Genomic DNA, 22,259 nt, shown 5'->3' with positions numbered 1-22,259 from the left:
GCTGGATTTTAGTCAGTGGGGGAAAAATGGCCCCCGAAAAAATCTGTCAAAGCCCCCCCTTCCTTTCCCTGTGGTTGACGTAGAGCCGGGCTGGAGGGGTTGAGCGGTCGACCGCGTGCTGAAACCACTTCAGGATCTGCTTCCTCTCACACTCAACGCTCCATCGACAGACGGTAACGGTCGTTATCGTTTCCCCCGGCGACGAAACGTCGTCTACCAGACACGAACCCAACGGAACGGTCACCACGACGGACCCGATAGTACCGAGCGGTGACGTCCGGCCACCGTTTCACTCTTTCACAAACATTAAGTGTAAACCAGGAGCGCTGATAACACGACATGATTCATGAGCTGATGCCCATGGGGAGGAGCCTGTGGCTCCGCCTCCTCCTCCTCGAGGTGTCGTTGTTTGGAGGCCGGTCGAGTTTCAGTGACCTCGCTGGACTTCTGTTGCCGTGAAGATTAGACCGAACTCTTCCTCCTCGACTGCACAAATCAAGCTTGGAAGATAGAGTGTGTGTGTGTGGGGGCTGGGAGTCCTTTCACATTTCACAGCTGATCGCAGGAGAGGGAGGGAGAAAGAGAGTGTGGTGGGGGGAGAGAGAGAGAGAGAGTGTCGTGGGGGGGAGAGAGAGAGAGAGAGAGTGTGTGTGTGGAGAGAGAGAGAGAGAGAGAGAGAGTGTGTCTAGAGAGAGAGAGTGGTGGGGAGAGAAAGAGAGAGAGTTTGTCTGGGGAGAGAGAGAGAGAGAAAGAGCGTGTGGTGGGGGGAGAGAGAGAGTGTGGTGGGGGGAGAGAGAGAGTGTGTGGTGGGGGAGAGAGAGAGAGTGTGTGGTGGGGGGAGAGAGAGAGAGAGAGAGTGTGGTGGGGGGAGAGAGAGTGTGTGGTGGGGGAGAGAGAGAGAGAGTGTGTGGTGGGGGAGAGAGAGAGAGTGTGGTGGGGGGAGAGAGAGAATGTGTGTGTGGAGAGAGAGAGAGTGTGGTGGGGGGAGAGAGAGAGAGAGTGTGTGGTGGGGGAGAGAGAGAGAGAGTGTGGTGGAGGGAGAGAGAGAGTGTGTGGTGGGGGGAGAGAGAGAGAGTGTGAGGTGGAGGGAGAGAGAGAGAGAGTGGGTGGTGGGGAGAGAGAGAGAGAGTGTGGTGGGAGAGAGAGAGAGAGTGTGGTGGGGAGAGAGAGAGAGAGTGTGGTGGGGAGGGAGGGGGAGAGGGTGGGTGGGGGGGAGAGAGAGAGAGTGTGGGTGGGGGGGGAGAGAGAGAGAGTGTGTGGTGTGGGGAGAGAGAGAGAGTGTGTGTGGGGGGAGAGAGAGAGTGTGGTGGGGGAGAGAGAGAGTGTGGTGGGGGAGAGAGAGAGAGTGTGGTGGGGAGAGAGAGAGAGAGAGAGTGTGGTGGAGGGAGAGAGAGAGAGAGAGAGAGTGTGTGGTGGAGAGAGAGAGAGAGTGTGTGGTGGGGAGAGAGAGACTAAATGTGGACCGTTCCACAATGCGTCAGGACTGCAACAGCAACACACAGCGCAGCCACGACACGGGGTGGGGGCATCCAGGAAATTACGCGTGGCCGTTCAGCTTCAGCCCCCCCTCCCCCACCCCCCCACCCCACACAGTTTGTAATCCATAACTGACACAGGTCACCCCCCCCCGGGCCGCTCGCTGCTTTGATAGCGTTCCGTCATTGTTCTGGAGACGGTAACCGATGGAGACGTGAGAGCCAGTAAAACACTCTCATAGGGCAATCATCTGTGTGTGTGTGGGGGGGGGCACCCTCGACCTCCAGGTCAACACCTTAAAGGAGCCTCCGTGCCCACGCAACCTTTCCGGGGGGGGGGGGGGGGGGCTCCGACCTCCTCTCCCGCCGTTGAGCCGAACGTCTTCACAAAGCAGGACAGAAGCTTCTGGAACACACTTTATTCCTAACCCGTCTCCACCGAAGAGAACCCAAAACACCGAGAACACAGAACCGCGACAGGACGACCTCATATTCAAACTCCTGACGTGTAAAATAAAAATAAAAAAACAGGCGTGATTATACAACGCGTGTCCGCTCGTCATCGGCCGTTTACGAGTCTTTTGAAGTATTTCGGGGATTTTTCGCGAGACGTCCGCGGCGTCAGAGGGGACGAGGAAACCAAGAATAAAAAACTGCGGCAACCGTGTCCGTAGAATATCGTCTGGATGAAGATGATGAAGATGATGAGAGTTGCTGTCCAGGTTCAGTCGGTTCCGGGTCCGTAGAGGTCCTTCATCATGTATGGCCCCTCCAACTCGTAGCCCAATTTCCTGTAGTAGTTCCTCGTTCCTACGCCTACACACACACACACACACACACACACACGCACACACACGCACACACTTTTTTGGTCATTGTGGAATCTTTTGCCCACGCCGTCGGTGATGACGCCACTGGGCCAATGGGAGACTCGCGACAACACAAGCTCTTCTTACCCGAGATGACGGCCAATCGGCTGGAGCCGTGTTCGTCTCTGGCGATCCTCTCCGCCTCCTCCATCAGCATCGTGCCGAAACCCTGAGGGGGGCAGATGAAGAGACTCTGGATCATTTGAGCCGCTCGTGCCTCATTTAGGGGTGGGGTTGGGGGAGGGGTCGTACCTGGTGCTGGAACTTGCTGGGGTCCCGGCTGCTGACGGGGACCACGCTGCCGTAGACGTGCAGCTCGCGGACGACGGAGGCTCCGCCCTTCAGCTCCGGCCGGAAGGACTGTGGCGAGCAGCGGCGCAGGCGCAGCAGGCCGATCAGGATGTCCTGCTCCGGGTCCTCGTAGGAGAGGAAGGTCTCCCAGCCGCCGTTGGCCACGTAGTCCCGGCGCACCAGCTCCACCTGGACACACACACACACGGACAATTTCATCTCGCACAGCGCCCGGCATTCGGTAAATGTCGGCCGATAAGACTCCGCCTCCAGGGCGTTACCTGGTAGGGGCGGACTTTGTGGTGGATCTCCTGGATGCCGACCTCTCGTGTTCTCACGTCTCGACACTATATATATACACACACACACACACACACACACACACACACACACACACAGGTCAAACCAGCACGACATATACAGAATATATGTAAATACTGTATATCTGGATGTCCTGAAACATCCCGGTAATTAATCCAATGCGATTTACTTGGGGTTATTTTTCAGCAATAACTGGTCAAAGTTTCTCAACGCAGTGTGGTTAGTGGGGGGGGGGGGGGGGGCGGAGTCTGAAGAAGGGGGCGTGTCATACACAGAGCTTAAATTATTTAAAGGCTGAACTGCAATAACTTTAAAAAAACAACACAAAATAGAAGAGCAGAATTTCGTTCTCTCTCCCTCGCTCTCTTCTTCCCTCTCTCTCCCCTTCCCTCTCTCCCTCCCCTTCCCTCTCTCTCTCCTCCCTCCCTCTCTCTCCCCCTCTCCCTCCCCTTCCTTCCCTCTCTCTCCCTCCCTCTCTCTCTCCCTCCCCTTCCTTCCCTCTCTCTCCCTCCCCTTCCCTCTCTCTCTCTCTCTCTCTCTCCCTCTCCCCTTCCCTCCCCTTCCCTCTCTCTCTCTCCCTCCCCCACCCACCCCCAACATTGTTTCTGATGGGAGTTGCCCCAGGGTCAGTTGCATGGCTCGATGCCCCCCTCTCTTCCTCCTCCCCTCCTCCCCTCCCCCCCCATGTGTCCTCTGTTTTCCACTTTAACATAAAGTCAATACCCTCTCGGGGGGCAGGAGAGAGGGCGCTCCAATCCTCCGCTCCAACAGTTCTGACACTCGGTCGCCTCAACCGTCGCGTGTGAAGCGGTTCTGGATCGCGGCCCGGCCGGTTACGTCTCCCCCCCCCCACACCGGAGTCTCACCTCGGTGCCCATGTCTTTCATCCGGGCCAGGGCCAACTCTCTCAGGTTGCCGTGCTCCACGCCGGAGCTCACCAGCGGCATGGGGATGTCCCTGATGGGCGGAGCCAAGACACACAAGAATAAACGACGGGAGAAAAGCTTTGAAGTTATATTCTTCGTCCCACGTACGTGAACGCATCCCTGGGGAGATATAAATGTTCATTTTCAGGTTCACACTGCATGTTATTCGGGATTTCAACTAAAACGTGTTCACACACACTCTGGTCTGTGCTTGGAAAGATCGGAAGGAGGAATAAGGTCCGTCGTCTTGGTTTCAGACTGCAGAGCCTCCGTGTTGTAAAAGGTGTACGTTATGATTCTGTCCGTTTGTTGCATTTCTGCGTCAAAGAAACAGCCGCTTGAAGACGTGTGTTTAAAAAGAGGACTCCCGTCACCAAGAGCAGCGCGTGCGGAGCGTCTCTTCCTCTTCTTTCGTCTACGGTCGCTCGCGTCTCCGCCGTCTCACCTCTGCACCCGGTAGACTCGGGTCCAGGGCGGCACCAGCGCCAGGATGCGGGCCACCAGGTCCACCAGGGCGCTGGGCGTGTAGCTCTTGTACCGGCCCGTCTTCCACAGCTCGTACAGGCCCGTTCCTCGGATCACCAGCGTCGGGTACAGCTTCAAGCCGTCGGGCCTGAACGCCGGGTTCTCGAAAAACTCCTGCAAGACAAAACGCAGGGCGGGAAGCGAGGAAAAAATGAAGGCATTTCTCTGCATCCATAGTGGAGATGTTATCAAGCTCCTCCTCTTTTATGACACCAGCTTCACCTTCAGTCCTGGAGACTCCACCCCCTCATGCAGACTGAAGACGTTCCTCTTGATGGTCTTATAGTGAGACCTGAACCAGGTTCACCTGGAGAGACCTAGAGATGCTGCTAGAGGCTGAGAGGCTGAGGGGGACGAGAGGATACACTGAGCTCCTCTCTCCTCTCCTCTCTCCTTATGGACGCTTAGGATACACTGAGCACCTTTCTCCTCTCCTTATGGACGCTTAGGATACACTGAGCACCTCTCTCCTCTCTCCTTATGGACGTTAGGATACACTGAGCTCCTCTCTCCTCTCCTCTCTCCTTATGGACGCTTAGGATACACTGAGCACCTCTCTCCTCTCTCCTTATGGACGCTTAGGATACACTGAGCTCCTCTCCTCTCCTCTCTCCTTATGGACGCTTAGGATACACTGAGCTCCTCTCTCCTCCTCTCTCCTTATGGACGTTTAGGATACACTGAGCACCTCTCCTCTCCTCTCTCCTTATGGACGCTTAGGATACACTGACCTCCTCTCTCCTCTCCTCTCTCCTTATGGACGGTTAGGATACACTGAGCACCTCTCTCCTCTCCTCTCTCCTTATGGACGCTTAGGATACACTGAGCTCCTCTCTCCTCTCCTCTCTCCTTATGGACGCTTAGGATACACTGAGCTCCTCTCTCCTCTCCTCTCTCCTTATGGACGCTTAGGATACATTGAGCACCTCTCTCCTCTCCTCTCTCCTTATGGACGCTTAGGATACACTGAGCACCTCTCTCCTCCTCTCTCCTTATGGACGCTTAGGATACACTGAGCTCCTCTCTCCTCTCCTCTCTCCTTATGGACACTTAGGATACACTGACCTCCTCTCTCCTCTCCTTATGGACGCTTAGGATACACTGAGCTCCTCTCTCCTCTCCTCTCTCCTTATGGACGCTTAGGATACACTGACCTCCTCTCTCCTCTCTCCTTATGGACGCTTAGGATACACTGAGCTCCTCTCTCCTCTCCTATCTCCTTATGGACACTCCGTTGTCCAGGCCGCCGCGAGGAACGCAGTCGGGACACGGTCAGAACAGCGCTCGCCACAGAGGTAATGGACCAATGAGATGAAGGCAAATAGAAGATACAATGAAGACGACCGGCACTAGAGAGCTCTGCGTCGCGATGGATTCATTATTGATAATATATGAAGAAAACATCCCTCCAGTGAAACCTCAGCTGCTACTTGCATCATGTTTGCAGCATTAGCTTCACTTCCTCACTAAATTGGATGCAGCGAGTAAACAAAACCTTCGAGCTGGATTCTTCATTCATTCATCCGTTTTTGTAATTTTCCTGCATAATCCTTTTAAGGGTCAATGGGGCAGCTGGATTCTCACCGGAAGACGGGCTTCACCATTATAGCTAAATTTATCACCATTAATAAATTGTTCTTGAGATTAAAAGAAAAATATTGATCCAAAAAATGTTTTATTCCCCCGAAACAGCATTTGTGATTTAGGTGTCTCTATGTTTTCACTAGTGGATGAAAACGAAGAATCATCACGTTTATGTTGCCTTATTTCGACCTGAGGAGAATAATTATTAAATTATTAATTCCATTCTGTAGTCCCCTGTCCAGTCCTGCATCCAGGTCTGAAAAAGTGAAGTGCCTTAAGACGTGCATTCTCTCTACTGACCACCAGGGGGGCGACTCTGGTTGTATAGAAGTCTATGAGAAAATTACTCCACTTCTCTCTTGATTTATCCCCTCAGTAAACATGAGTGTATGGTCTCAATCTCTAGTGCCAAGTCTTCTTCAATACAGCGTGATGTTCATTTAGTAAATTATGATCCATAAAGCAGGGGATGCTTTATTACAACTCGAGTCCCTTCACAGTATCAACCCGTGTTCATAGTGCAGCAAGTGAAGTATAAAAAAACCACAACCCTGAGATACTTCGTTTTGGACACCGGAGCGGAGAAGTCGAGGACCCCGGAGCGTGTCGCGGGAGATTAGATGTGACGAGGAAGAGCAAAAGGCGGGGGCCACACACCGGCTTTACGAGCCGAAAGTGTCAGCGTGACGAGAGGATGGGGAGCGCGACGGCGTGACCGGACGAGGACGGACACGGATGAGGCGATAGGGTGAGATGGGGGAGGGGGGGACGAGAGACCGTCAGGGAAGTGTCGAGTCGAAAAGTTACGACTGGAGAGGAGAGTCGGGGGGGGAAAGATGAAGCGGAAGATAATGGAGACGAGAGGAGAAGCACAGGGGACGAGAGAAGGAGGAAATGAAGTGTAGAGAAGTGACGGAGGTAGAGTGCCTTTATCGCTATCTTGAATATTCCCGATTTCCTCATTCGGCGTTCGCGACACACCCAAAAGAAAAATGTAAATGTTGCTTTGTTTTCTCACGACTAAGATCGCTTTAGTTACAGCCACGACCGGAAACCGATCTTATCGTAGATCAGCATCTGTGTCGGCCGATAAGCAGCGAGAAACCGTAAGCGTAGAATTGCCACGGCTCGGGTTATTTAGGATTCTCTACCAATACTTAAAGACTTTAATAGTTTGACAATTCGGTTTAGAAATAGTTAGAAAACAATCTGACCGCCGGTCGTTCCTTCACTGGATGGATGAACCCTAAGGGCTCGATCACACCTGACGCGCCTCTCAAAAACGCGTCGCTAGCAAAACCGTTGATTCCCTACGGTACGGCGCCTTTCAGACGCGCCTTTTGAATGCAGCGCGGCGCGTTTTTCTATCGTTTTTCAGGCGCGCTTAAAAGTTAACAAATTCTCAACTTTAAGCGCGGGGCGCGGAGGCGCGCCGCTCATCAACGTCACACTCGGCCAAGGCAGCCAATCGGATCAAGCAGGAGGCCCAAGGCAGCCAATCAGATCAAGCAAGAGGCCAATAGGAAGACAGCCAATAGGATCAAGCAGGAGGCCCAAGGCAGCCAATAGGATCAAGCAAGAGGCCAATAGGATCAAGCAAGAGGCCCAAGGCAGCCAATAGGATCAAGCGAGAGGCCCAAGGCAGCCAATAGGATCAAGCGAGAGGCCCAAGGCAGCCAATCGGATCAAGCAAGAGGCCAATAGGATCAAGCGAGAGGCCCAAGGCAGCCAATAGGATCAAGCAAGAGGCCCAAGTCAGCCAATAGGATCAAGCAAGAGGCCCAAGGCAGCTAATCGGATCAAGCAAGAGGCCAATAGGATCAAGCGAGAGGCCCAAGGCAGCCAATAGGATCAAGAAAGAGGCCCAAGTCAGCCAATAGGATCAAGCAAGAGGCCCAAGGCAGCCAATAGGATCAAGCAAGAGGCCCAAGGCAGCCAATAGGATCAAGCGAGAGGCTTTCCTTGATGTTTTCCCGATGAGAACCTCATATCAGTGGTATTTAATGACGAGGAGCTTTATAATTCTAAATGGAAACACGACTCAACTGACTCCTGCTCGGTCGGAAGTGCAACTGAAAGCGCTCGCCATCGAGACACAACTCACGGAATAGATGGTGGTATTCGCCGTACTCTTTCCTTTCTTTTTTTAAATATCGTGAACGTCGGTTGCGCACGCAGGTCCGCTCCTCAGGCGCACCGCGCTGTTTTGCCCGGCGCATTTTTTGCCAAGGCGTTTTTGGAGCGGCTGCTCTCTTAAAAGTGGCGTCTGGTGTGATGGCGCCTAAGACCTTTCTAGCTTCAAGTTGTTATGCTAAGCTAACGTCTCTTCATACTCGATTCACGGACTCGGATATTGATCTTCTCCTCTTACCTCCAGCTTACTGCATTTTAAACTTTACTCTCACGAAGAAACCCCAAAATCCCAAAAATAAAAGCAAAAACAGAGAAAACAGTTTAACTCAAATAGAGAGAGGGGGGAGCGGTTTCTATTGTTGTATCCAAGACAATGAGTGACATGCTTTTGGGAGGAAGTCACCGGCGTGCGTCACGATTCCCGCCTGTAGCAATTAGTAAAGAAATCATTTTTTTTCTTTTTCCTTCTCGGCGTCGCTAATCACTTGATTTCTGTTTTCATCGGTGTGAAAAGATTAAATACCGCACCCCCTCAAGCTGAGTGTTCATCTACATCCTCCGGCGAAGCGGCGTCTGTCCCCCCCCCCCCCCCCTCACATTACAGCGGCGTTTCCAATCAGAGCTGGAAAGGGAGCCCGCTGTCGAGATGCGTCTGACTGTGGGGGGGGGGGGGGGGGGGAGATCCTCCGTGGAGGCGCCGCAGTTTCCGGTTTTGCTACTTTCAAGACGCTATGTGTTGCGCCACGGCCGCCGCCGCAGGGCGAAGGAAGCAGATACGAGCGCTTATGCTGCGTTCGCACCAAAAGCGCTGAAAATGTTTCGCACCAGTAGGTCCCGATGCAAAGTCGACGTACAGAAGCGATTGATGAGAATTTTCGGCCGGCAGAGCGAATGATGCGAAATGAAAAATTCAAGTTGAAACATTTCAACGTCGGCAAAAAATTGGCCCAACGGCGAGTTGCGAAAGCCAATCAGCGTTGAGCTGCTCCGCCGTTGGTGAATCTAACTGCTGCTCTAGTGGAGCTGGAAGCAGAAGTTATTCAGACGTAGAGGTGGAAGTCACGGAGCTGTGTGAGCCTACGGGTGATGTCATGTATAAATATATATATATATTATATTAATGTTATGAATCCAAACTCGAGGGCGTTAGATGTTCAGACGTTTGTGGGACGTCCTCAACAAGTATGAAGCAGAACTAGTGGTGAGTTCTTCCGTGGTGGATGAAGGAAATGATAACCCTTTCCACAGAGTAAAGCCACGGAGATAAGCCCCGCCCCTCTAAGCCCCGCCCCCTCTAATGCACGAGTGAAGCGAATGACGCAAATAAGCCACAAATAGTCAAGCGAGTGAACTCAATGTTAAACTCCCTAAAGTCCAGCTGAACCAAATGACTGTAGTCACACACATCATGTCTGTCGGCTCAAATGAAGCCATGGTATTAATCTGAATTCAAAACCAAGACAGGGTGAAGGTACAATTCTGTATAAATCTGTTAAAAATAAAAATGTGATTAATGAGCGCTTACGATAAACTGCTCCACGTCCCTCTCTATGCCCACGTTGGGCAGGTCTGGCATCATGTGGGCGACCACCTTGAAGCCGGCGTCCTTCGAGAGGTGGAAGGACTCGCAGACGGCCCGCACCGTGTGGCCTCTGGAAGGAACGAGCGAGCGGCAGAGTTAAGGAAAGAAAGACACACACACTCGCACACACACACACGGCTGCCATAATGGCCAGGCCTGCTCTTTGATCTGCATCCATCCTGACCCCCCTGACCTGTTGGTGTCCCGGGCCACGTCTTCATACACGCTCTGGACTCCGATCTCCAGGCGGGTGCAGCCGTAGCCCAGCATGTCGCTGAGGTGCCTCTTCAGGCAGTAGTCGGGCCGCGTCTCGATGGTGATGCCCACACACTTGGTGTTACTGCGCTCCGAGTACCTGCACGAGGAAACCGTCCCAGTCGTTCACGCTGCACATTATTTCTGCTCATAATAGTCTTGTATCATATAATTATTATTTGTTCCCCTTTATTTTTCTCTATCGAGTCCTGCCGAGTGTGTTTTTTTTAACGCTGGGATCATTAAGCAACATCAATTTACAAGCTGGGAGTTTGCACGGCTCATTATCCAGACTCTGGCCTCGCATTATGGACACGCTAAAATGCAATAAAAAGGAAACAAGGGGATGGGAAATAAATAAATACAAATGTTTGTAATGCACATGTGAAATGAGACGTTAATGAGTGTTTACTTTGTGTCAAAAGCAAATTAGTTTAATACTTAAACTGAGAAGTCATCGAGAAGTCCTGAAGGGATTCGGAGTTGTTCTTCCGCTCTCGGTAAGCATCGATACTTTCCTCATACAACTTTGAAGAAAAACATTGTGTGTACGTTTGCTGTAATAACCAATATAAATATTCTGTCGTATATATTCTCTATATGTTGTACATGAAGACATCTTTTCCAATGCTTTTTGATTTTTGGACTGAAGCCTTCGACAGTGAGAGAGATGACGGACAGCATTATTCGCTGTGTGTCTGTGTGCGTGTGAGAGAGACTGACTATACGCAATCTTTTGACGATTTTAGGCATTGATCTATTAGTTACAGACAAAATGTAAATATTATATTTCTTCACCGCACACTTTAATCGTTGTCTCCCACATCAGTTTTTCATTCGTAAACAATTAAACAATTTGTGCCATTTTGATATAGAAAATATATTAAAACTAAAACGGGCACTCGGTAGAGCGCATACCTTCGCATATCACAAGATTGGGCATTGAATTATGAACATGTTGGCATTAGTTGCATGCCAATTGGATAAAAATTGACCGCGCTATGGTAAAAAGAAGATTTTGACCTTTTCATGACCTTGACCTTTGACCCGATCGATCCCAAAATCTAATCAAATGGTCCCCGGATAATAACCAATCATCCCACCAAATTTCATGCGATTCAAGAAGAGTTTTACCTTTTCATGACCTTGACCTTTGACCCGATCGATCCCAAAATCTAATCAAATGGTCCCCGGATAATAACCAATCATCCCACCAAATTTCATGCGATTCGGTTTAATACTTTTTTACTTATGCGAATAACACAATTTGTCAGTAACAATGTTTCCATGGCGACCTTGTCAGTGACGTCACGAAGATGAAAGGCACTGACAAGTGACTTCCACCAGGAAACCTGTTTATACTTAATTTAAATATTATTAAACAAATAATAATATATATTTAAAAAGAAGTAAAGTATATATTCTTTTTTATCTTATTTCAAACATTGAGAATGTTTTTTTTCCCAGGGAGGCCACGCCTCTAACCCTCACTCCCGCATGACTGCTACCGCTAGTGGTACTGCTAGCGCACTTGTGTCAGCCGTTTCATACCTAGCAGAAGGGCTGTTGTAGCCTGCTGGAAATTACATCTAGTTATAGACTCTTGTTCGGTGCTCCGTGACGTCACGAGCGACGTCACGGAACCAGAACACAGACATACGTCAGAGACAATGGAATGGAATTCTCAGGCCAGGTTACTGATGCTAAAACGCGATTAGCATCCGCTAGATAAACAGTGCTAGCCTTAATTAACCGTCTTTTCTTTAACTACTACACACTTAATAACTATCAAAATATAGCACCGCCAAAGCGAGCGAGCGAACATAACATTAATATATATATGGCGCTTGTGTACGCTTCTCATCTGTAAACACCAAGACAGACCTGCATTAATAGCTGCGTCACTGTCTGTGATATGCTCAGGGTTGCCAGGTCTGTGTGACAAAACCAGCCCAATAAAACCAGCCCAAAAACCAGCCCAATATCAGAACTCAAAATATGCCTGTGCCAAACTATATACACTGCTTTTAAAGTGTGTGTATGTGGGCGTGTCCCATGTCCATGTGTGTACGTGCTGATCTGGAGTCAGTTTGGTAGGATTTGGGTATAAATAAATTATTTCATTTAAAATATGGATTTTTATTTAAAGATATTCATGTAATTTGCATGCAAAATAGGTCTACCCGAACCAGCGGACAAAAAATTCAACCCGCGGCAACACTTCAAAAGTAGCCCAATTCCGCGGACCTGGCAACACTGAATATGCTGGTCTAACTTGTTGAAACAAGAATTACGGCGCCAGTCATGGCAAAACTCGCTACTGCCCCCTACTGGCGAACACGAGTATCGCCCTTCAGCTGCTTCAGGTGAAAGCAGGCGAGTTTTAAGTTAACACAAAGCGTTTAAAATGATAATAACAAGAAAATAAGGATGATGGGGGCAAGATACTAACACAATACAATAACAATTCTGACCAGATTTGCCCTTAAAATGTCCAGGGTGCCACATATGTAAATATGTACTTATGTATGTGCATATATATGTATTTATGAATGTATATTTATAGGGTTAATCCTGTCACTGTTTTGATGGGCAAAGAGAACAACCAATTAGAGGTACTGAAGATGAGTTTTGCTTCTGATAGCGAGAGGTCCACTGAAACAAAGTGACGCCCCACGGTCTTTATTCCTCCGTCATTATATTTGATTGGCTGATAAGTGGCTCCTCACAGCAGAACTCCAGGGGAGCGCTTGATTCCTCCACGGTGAGGGCAGCGCGGCCAGCTCATGTTGGCGCGCTGCGGCACATTACAACATTAAATAGCCGAGAGTTTTTTTCAGCGTGAGAAATACGATGTGTGGCGGGAGTGCGTGACTTAAGACCGAAATGATTGAGTCTCACGCTCAATGCGTGACACTTGAGAGCCCTGTGACAGACTGTCACGCTCGTAGCTCGTAGCTAGCGCTAGCTACGAGCTAGCTTAAACATGGTTATAATGGCTAATTTATTATTTCTTGGCCTACTTTTATGAATCCAAGACTTGCAATAAACGTTCCGGTACTAATCTGAGTTACGGATGCTCGTCATCATCGGTCTCCACGTGTTCAGGGGGACCGGTGACGGTCTCCCCATCGTGCCCAGCCTGACGCTGGTGTGCTCGACACGGGTTCACGCCGTCACACACGGCGCATGCCTCCGCTCTCAAAGTTAAATGATAGGCTATCGTAACCTGCTGACAGGGCGGAGTCACCACAGAAGTTCACAACAATAGTTTTTTTCAATTTTAATCGGCTCAGGCACCGGAAGGAAGCACCGAAATGTGCGTTGCGTTTCGGTCCGGGTAGCACCGGTTGTATTGGAACCGGTGCCCGGTACCCAACCCTAGTCATACACATGTTGACCAATGAACAGGGTTCATACATGTTGACCAATGAACAGGTTCATTCACATGACCAATGAACAGGGGTCATACACATGTTGACCAATGAACAGGGGTCATACACATGACCAATGAACAGGGGTCATACACATGACCAATGAACAGGTTCATTCACATGACCAATAAACAGGGTTCATACATGGTGACCAATGAACAGGTTCATACACATGACCAATGAACAGGGTTCATACATGTTGACCAATGAACAGGTTCATTCACATGACCAATGAACAGGGGTCATACACATGTTGACCAATGAACAGGGGTCATACACATGACCAATGAACAGGGGTCATACACATGACCAATGAACAGGGGTCATACACATGTTGACCAATGAACAGGTTCATTCACATGACCAATGAACAGGGTTCATACATGGTGACCAATGAACAGGTTCATACACATGACCAATGAACAGGGTTCATACATGGTGACCAATGAACAGGTTCATACACATGACCAATGAACAGGGTTCATACATGTTGACCAATGAACAGGGTTCATACATGTTGACCAATGAACAGGTTCATTCACATGACCAATGAACAGGGTTCATACATGGTGACCAATGAACAGGGGTCATACACATGTTGACCAATGAACAGGGGTCATACACATGACCAATGAACAGGGGTCATACACATGTTGACCAATGAACAGGTTCATTCACATGACCAATGAACAGGGTTCATACATGGTGACCAATGAACAGGTTCATACACATGACCAATGAACAGGGTTCATACATGTTGACCAATGAACAGGTTCATTCACATGACCAATGAACAGGTTCATACACATGACCAATGAACAGGGGTCATACACATGTTGACCAATGAACAGGGTCATACACATGACCAATGAACAGGGTTCATACATGTTGACCAATGAACAGGTTCATTCACATGACCAATGAACAGGGGTCATACACATGTTGACCAATGAACAGGGGTCATACACATGTTGACCAATGAACAGGTTCATTCACATGACCAATGAACAGGGTTCATACATGTTGACCAATGAACAGGTTCATTCACATGACCAATGAACAGGGGTCATACACATGTTGACCAATGAACAGGGGTCATACACATGACCAATGAACAGGGTCATACACATGTTGACCAATGAACAGGTTCATTCACATGACCAATGAACAGGGTTCATACATGGTGACCAATGAACAGGTTCATACACATGACCAATGAACAGGTTCATTCACATGACCAATGAACAGGGTTCATACATGTTGACCAATGAACAGGTTCATTCACATGACCAATGAACAGGGGTCATACACATGTTGACCAATGAACAGGGGTCATACACATGACCAATGAACAGGGTCATACACATGTTGACCAATGAACAGGTTCATTCACATGACCAATGAACAGGGTTCATACATGGTGACCAATGAACAGGGTTCATACATGGTGACCAATGAACAGGTTCATTCACATGACCAATGAACAGGTTCATACACATGACCAATGAACAGGGTTCATACACATGACCAATGAACAGGTTCATTCACATGACCAATGAACAGGGTTCATTCACATGACTAATGAACAGGGTTCATACATGGTGACCAATGAACAGGTTCATTCACATGACCAATGAACAGAGTTCATACATGGTGACCAATGGGTTTCCACGACTTAAACCAAATTTCCATCACCAAACATTTAGTCTTAAAGGCGGCTTTAGCTCAGTGGGGTAAGAGGGCCGTCCTGCAACCGCAGGGTTGTGGGTTCGATCCCCGCTCTCCCCATTAGTTGCAAGTCAAAGTGTCCTTGAGCAAGGCACTGAACCCCCAGTTGCTTCCCGGGCGCTTCACCGCAGCCCACTGCTCCTTAATAACTAAGGATGGGTTAAATGCAGAGAACTAATTTCCCCTTGGGGATTAATAAAAGTGTATATTCTATTCTATTCTATACACATGACCAATGAACAGGGGTCATACATGTTGACCAATGAGTTTCCACGACTTAAACCAAATTTCCATCACCAAACATTTAGTCAAATCTCGGCGTATACGCGAGTACACCGTAAAGGAAATGTAGAGGACTTTTACAGGCCTGGAAATAACCAATAAAAAAATTCCATAACTCTCCCAGGTTTTCCATGACTGCAGGTCCGCTCGTTAAAAAGCAGGAAAAGAAACAGCCGGATGTGGAAAAAGTGACGACGGTTCTCAAGGTGCAGAAAGTACAGATACTTCTCGGAGCTGCATCGTGACTCACCTGCTACCTCTGAACTCATCTGAGTCACTGACCCCCCCACACACACACACACAGACGCATCTCGTCTCAACACGCTCCAGCCACTTGTCATTTTCTCCACTCCAGCTGCTCCAATGTTCATTAGCCCCCCTCATGCCGGCGCATATTCCTCCCAAATTCTGCATCTGCCGGCAATAAATGTCCATCTCTCACAGTCCGCCGGCTGATTTACACCACGCCTGTGCTCCGGAGAGGGCGATCGGATCACGCTGGATGAATCAATAAAAAGTCTATTATCTCGGACGATTATCTCGTGGTAGCTCGCTGTTGCGTTCAGGTCGGGGGGGCGGAAATCTCACACACACACACACACTTCAGAGATGTTCTTTTTTGTGTACTTTGTCTGACTTTGTTTCACACACACGCCAACTGAACCAAGTTTCCTCCTTCACAAGCTGAGCAGCAACCGCCGCAATTACCCCAATCACAGCATCTTAACGAAGACTGCCGATAGCAGACCCCTACGAGCACGAGCGCACGTGCACACGCACACGCACAAGCTATTATTTGGCCAAATGATCTGTGCAAATAACCCCATGAAAGCTTTATCGTCTTGTGTTTTTGTATCTGCCCGATTGGTTTTGATGTTTGCCTTCTGATATTGTATTGTTTGAATAATTCATAGGCGTTTTAATCTACTCGCTCTTAGAGATAAATCAGACTTTTATTTTGAAAGGTTAAGAGGAAGCGCACATTTGTTTTAAAATCGAGCTTGACGGTACGTAAAAGTAAAAGTTTCATATTTTAATGGACCCGTATGAGGCTAACGCTCTTACGGTGGTGATAGTTCAATAGTTTTAATTAATGTAGAGAAATTAAAGGAGTTTCACCAGCAGTAAATCTTCACGCCAAATCATAGACGGGGATCCGTTGCAGTCTGTATGACATCTTTTTTTAAACGAATGGGTATTTCTACTTTTTTTCTACTTCATTTAAAAAAGAAAGTTTGCTTCTCATCCATAGTGAGGGATGGATTGGAGGACACCGAAGAGGAATCACTCAGAGCGGCTTCGCTCTGATGGGAGGGACCGAGTGGATCGAATGCTCAGAAACACGGAAACACACACACACACACACACACACGGGGGGGGGGGGGGGGCTTCTTTTTGCATTGGGAACGGTCGGAAAGGAAAGGGATGTAGTGCGTATTCTTAATTGTAGTCTCTGTTTTCTTATTTATGTTGGAAAATAAAAATTCTTGAACGGGAACTTCATGATAAAAAAAGTGGAATTATGGATTATATGAAAAGACAGGAAATTACATGAAAGTGTCTGTGATTTGTTTAGGAAAATAAATTGAATACTTTCTGATTCCATCAGTGCAAATTCAATATCAATTAATAAGTGACTTGGGGGATTTAGTTTATATATATATATATATTAGGGCTGTCGGCGTTAACGCGTTAATCTATGCGATTAATTTGGCCGCGATTAACGCACTAAAATATTTTTACGCAATTAACGCAACTTTGTTTACTTCCGGTGTCGTTGAAGTTGTTGCACTCCTCTGAGTGTCGAGCCGCGGCAGTCCGCCTCCTTCCTCCCGTCTGCTCCTCGATATTCACAGAGAAGCAGAGGGCGACGTGTCGGTGACGCGGGCGGAAGGTGCAGGTGACTTTTTTGTTGTTGCTCCGCTCGATGCGCGCGCAGACACGCCGGCATGGAGCTCTGCGGCGCGCGAGACGGAGAACGGAGAAGTGTTTAATGACACGTCGAGACAGAATGACATGCTGCTGTAGAGACGATCAACAACAGACGTTTAGTTTAATAAAAGAACAAAGACGTCTTTAAGAAAATAACCTGACATTACTTCTGCTGTAATCTGTCGCTATAGAGAACATTACAGGGGGGCGGGGCCTCACCCTGATAGAATGGTGGAGGAAACACTGGGATGTGTCACATGCAAACGTCTTTAAAAGGTGAATTTACATTGTTTTGTAAAATCGAGAAAATGAGCCCAGCCTCCAGAGGGTTAACATTACATATTTGTCAGTCACCAAGGCCACTGGTTCTGCTGTTCAGTGTTAAAGATGACAGGACCAATGGGGTCTCTAATACACCTTTGTTTACTAATCTGATGTTTCACTGAAGAAACAATTTATCATCCACGATATTAAATACCTCGCTGGCACTTTATAGGTAGGAGCCTCTTTGAAAACACAGCTCTGTGAAGTTTTGTCATTATAAAAGAATACAATTAAACAAGTGTCTAAAATACATGCTGTCTGAAGGGATTACTCGTTCATTTAGAAGATTTAGTCTTTAGAAGAAAAAAAAAACTTTTTATCGCGATTAATGAATTTCAAAATGTGCGATTAATTAGTAAATTTTTTTTAATCGATTCACAGCCCTAATATATATATATAGTCGAAGTTTCTGTCAGTGAGACAGGAAAGCTAAATGAATAACTGTGGGGCAAATTCTACAAATGGTAGAGAAGCGCCCTCTGGTGGAGACTGCTGTGAATTATTCTCACATACTCCATAAATACAGAATGGGGGGGTTGACCTTTTACAGAGAGGATGTACAAATATCGAAATACTGTCAAACATGCCAGCCGCAGAACTCCAGAACTGTGATCGTAGTCACCGACAGGCGAGTGACTGGCATCAAACACGGTTGCCCGGGTTACCTGACGGCCTCGGCCACGTTGTTGGAGGTGTGTCCCGACAGGGCGTCGTGCAGGTTCCTGATGAAGTAGTCCCTGTACTCCTCGGCCAGAGCCATGAAGGTCCCGCCCATCACGATGAACTCCACCTTGTCCACGCTGTGGCCCAGCTGCTTCAGCTGCAGGGCAAACGCACAGCTAGTACACACCGCTACTACACACCGCTCTGTAGCATTGAGACGCTTCTCGGGGCTCTCGCGGTCAAATATCGCCACTACAGCAACAGTTACTAGGATTTGAGGAGATAAACTGAAAAATAGACTTTTTAATGGAGATCTCATGTGAAACAGACGAGCACTGTGGCGACGTGAGATTTTTTATTTTTATCTCTGTGCAAACATGAATAAGTGATAACATTTCGGATTTAAACTAACAACGAGAATTCCAAAGCATACAGTATATAACCTTAAATGACACAAATTAATGAGACAATAGTTTAGATTAAAAGAATAAACATTTGTCTTTTCAGTTATGGTGCGTTCACTTATGAGAGCGTATGCCGGCTTAAATTTTGAGCGTAAAAGCATATTACTTATTCAAAACTCAGTGTAAATAAACATATGAATATAACAAATGTCTATTACTTTTCTCAAATTTTGGGGATTTGTTTTATTCAGGACTTTTCCAGGCCTGGAAATTTGCATTTTACAATACCATGACTTTCCCAGGTTTTCCATAACTGTACGAACCCTGTATATATATATATATATATATATACACAGGGTTCGTACATATCACTTCACGTATATATATATATACGTGAAGTGTCTCACTTGTGTAAAAGGTTATAGCCGAGCCTGGATTGAAAAGACCCTGCAGGGTTCCACTGACCTGCTCCACCCGGTGTCTGGCCTGAAGGTACGGGTCGTAACGGGCTCGGATCGCTCTCATCGACGTTGGCTATCGGAGAGAGAGAGTAACACACATATAACATTTTTAAAAACATTCCAAAATGAATATCTTAAAGTCAAAGAACATGTGACTTGCAGCAGATTACTGTGGCAGAAAGAAGCTCCCTTACCTCGTAGCCGGTGTAGGACTGTGTGGAGTACTCAAAGTCGGAGTCTGGGCCACCGGGACAGTAGCTGCCAGAGGAAAGATTAAGGGATGACTTTTAAAAAAGGGACAATTTACCCCCCAAAAAAAGACTACATATTCATCCTCTTACCCTGTGGCACTATTCATCAAAGTATATTGATTTAATGCAAGTTGCCTAAACGTCAGATAACAGAAATCATGGTTTCTGGATAGATAGAGACGTAACGTTGCTCTTTAATCCTTTAAAGCAATTTTTTGAGCACCATAAGCCGAGCGCCATTCTGAGATATATTTATTATATTGTAGAGGAGGACGACTTCTAAAATTCACACACAACAGTTCATATTAAACAGCACCACAGGTTCGAGGGGAAATGTGGATTTTGGTATGCTATATAAAATATGTGATTTTTAAAGTTAAAAAGCTCTGCAACAGAACTAAGTGAATCATGAAATGTCCGTGAGGCGGACCCCTGCTACTCACATACAGATGTTGCCCGTGAAGCTGATGTGCGGACATCGATGCGGTTTGCACATCACAGCCACCACCGCGATCTGGAGAGGGGACAGAAATACTGTAAAAACATGTATGATCACCGCGGCTGGACTTTTAACCATTATCTTTCTGAATATTAATTGTTTCTTATTTTCCCAGATCAGAGCACCTTCGAGTTGCTTAAAAGCTGAGCTCCATCGGCCCGAGCCGACCGTGTAAAACAATTAATACATCTCATCCTTTTGAATATGTATTTAGTCCGATGTCTAACACCGGTCTGACATATTGCAGTGATGTTGCATCGTCTGTAACAAGTTTTATTTCTAAATGCACCGCACTGCATCTTATACTGTTTGTTTCCAGCCTGACGGAGCTCTGCGTTAAGCTGCTGACCCCGGATCAGGGCGACCTTGCAGGATACTGCTGACCCTATGTCAGGGCGGCCTTACTGCTGACCCCAGGTCAGGGCGTCCATGCAGGGTACTGCTGACCCCTGGTCAGGGCAACCTTGCAGGATACTGCTGACCCCAGGTCAGGGCGACCATGCAGGGTACTGCTGACCCTGGGTCAGGGCGACATTTCAGGGTACTGCTGACCCCAGGTCAGGGCGACCATGCAGGATACTGCTGACCCCAGGTCAGAGCGACCATGCAGGGTACTGCTGACCCTGGGTCAGGGCGACATTTCAGGGTACTGCTGACCCCAGGTCAGGGCGACCATGCAGGGTACTGCTGACCCTGGGTCAGGGCGACATTGCAGGGTACTGCTGACCCCAGGTCAGGGCGACCATGCAGGGTACTGCTGACCCTGGGTCAGGGCGACATTTCAGGGTACTGCTGACCCCAGGTCAGGGCGACCATGCAGGGTACTGCTGACCCTGGGTCAGGGCGACATTGCAGGGTACTGCTGACCCCAGGTCAGGGCGACCATGCAGGGTACTGCTGACCCCGGGCCAGGGCGACATTGCAGGGTACTGCTGACCCCAGGTCAGGGCGAACTTGCAGGGTATACTTACCCCGCTGGCGGTGCGGATGGGTTTGGCCTTCAGTTTGGGCACCAGAGTGCGGCGGTACTGTTGTGGAACGGCGGCAATGATGTCGACCAATCGAGGGAGGGCTTCGAGTCCATATTTCGCCGAAGTCTTGGTCTTCACTCTTTTGAAAAGAGAAATCAGAACAAAACATTTAAGCATTTGTAGAAATGCACATGGGGCTTTCTAAAAAAGACAATGACACATCAATTGAGTTGTTAATTAAACAGTTGTTTTTGTCAAACCAGGAAGAAGAAAACAACAAGTGTTGCTCTCAAAAGTAAGAACAATATTTGACTGGTTGCTTTTTAGAGCTGACGCCAGCCTTTAGACGGGCCCCGTTTCATATCCTTCAGCACTGAGATTTAAAAACACAGGAAAAAAAGTTAATGATTAAAAAATATGTGGAAAAACATAAACCTCCTGCAGGCTGCACACGTCACAGGCTTCCACCCACACTGGAATAGAAGGCGGATGTGGTGTGTACAGTAGTTGTGTCGACCGAGGGTTACGACTTACTTGTTGAGATTGATGTCTATTCCCTCTTCGTGGGCTTCGACCAGCTGTTTGATGACATCAGCAATGGTCATCATCATCAGCTCAGCTCGGCTGAGATCACCTATCAAAGATAATCGATACAGCGTGACCACGACGTCTTTAGTAACGTTACAAGCTCTTACTACCGCTCTTCTTATCTCGTACGGTTTGTACAAAACCCTTCCGAGGGACTGTGTGAATTCAGGCTTAAGCACAAATGGTTTTATAAAAACACGTACGACTCGCTGTTTTAACTAGAAGCTCGAGTTATATCGCTGTCACCGTGTTTTGAGACTTAGCAAGACAAGCTAGCTTTAGCAACAAGATAAAGCCGAACCTCGGTGGAGAAAGTAACTTCTGATCATTTTTAACACATTTGAACAGACTCACTCTTTTTCTTTGGCTTTCCCATTTCTTCCTTTAAGCACACAGTGAAAATTAAAACGAGTGGCTGCTGGTTTCCAACCTGTTTTAACCGATGGGGGGCTGTCAGAAATAGTAAACAACACCACGTTGAGTCTAAACACAGCTTCTGTCGTACGGCAGGCGAAACTGTCGTAAAATATCGTAAAACCCCCCTTGTGTTTTGAGGGGGAAACAGTTTCAAGGTTCCCCCCACTGTGTTGTATCTGGTTTAATAGCATTAACTGAGAATACATTTGACTTGTTGTGTTTTTACATAAAGATATACTTGAACGAAAAGCACAGACTTTGCAGTGCGCGCGGGGGGCCACACCGCGGCGCTGAATCCCCGCTCAAGCCAACGGTCGAGCGCGTGCGGAGCGGAGCGCCCCTGG

General features: G+C 48.0%; 1 protein-coding gene across 1 annotated transcript; it reads right to left on the bottom strand.

Annotated features, from left to right (window-relative positions):
• Window positions 1-1,879: 1,879 nt before the first annotated feature.
• Window positions 1,880-22,155, bottom strand: elp3 (elongator acetyltransferase complex subunit 3). The gene is made up of 15 exons (XM_056428293.1): window positions 21,853-22,155; window positions 21,445-21,544; window positions 20,911-21,049; window positions 19,884-19,954; window positions 19,384-19,447; window positions 19,194-19,262; window positions 18,327-18,481; window positions 9,900-10,061; window positions 9,650-9,776; window positions 4,328-4,521; window positions 3,823-3,913; window positions 2,917-2,982; window positions 2,597-2,824; window positions 2,432-2,513; window positions 1,880-2,291 (listed from the first exon to the last, which is right to left on the bottom strand). Exons 1-15 carry the CDS (start codon window positions 21,872-21,874, stop codon window positions 2,200-2,202), a joined length of 1,662 nt encoding a protein of 553 aa, XP_056284268.1. The 5' UTR covers window positions 21,875-22,155; the 3' UTR covers window positions 1,880-2,199.
• Between the last annotated feature and the right edge of the window lie 104 nt (window positions 22,156-22,259).

The sequence above is a fragment of the Pseudoliparis swirei genome, chromosome 12 (assembly GCF_029220125.1).
Source record: "Pseudoliparis swirei isolate HS2019 ecotype Mariana Trench chromosome 12, NWPU_hadal_v1, whole genome shotgun sequence".
Taxonomy (NCBI): Eukaryota; Metazoa; Chordata; class Actinopteri; order Perciformes; family Liparidae; genus Pseudoliparis; species Pseudoliparis swirei.
The sequence above is the reverse complement of the archived record's forward strand: the minus strand, read 5'-3'. Positions and strand labels throughout refer to the sequence as shown.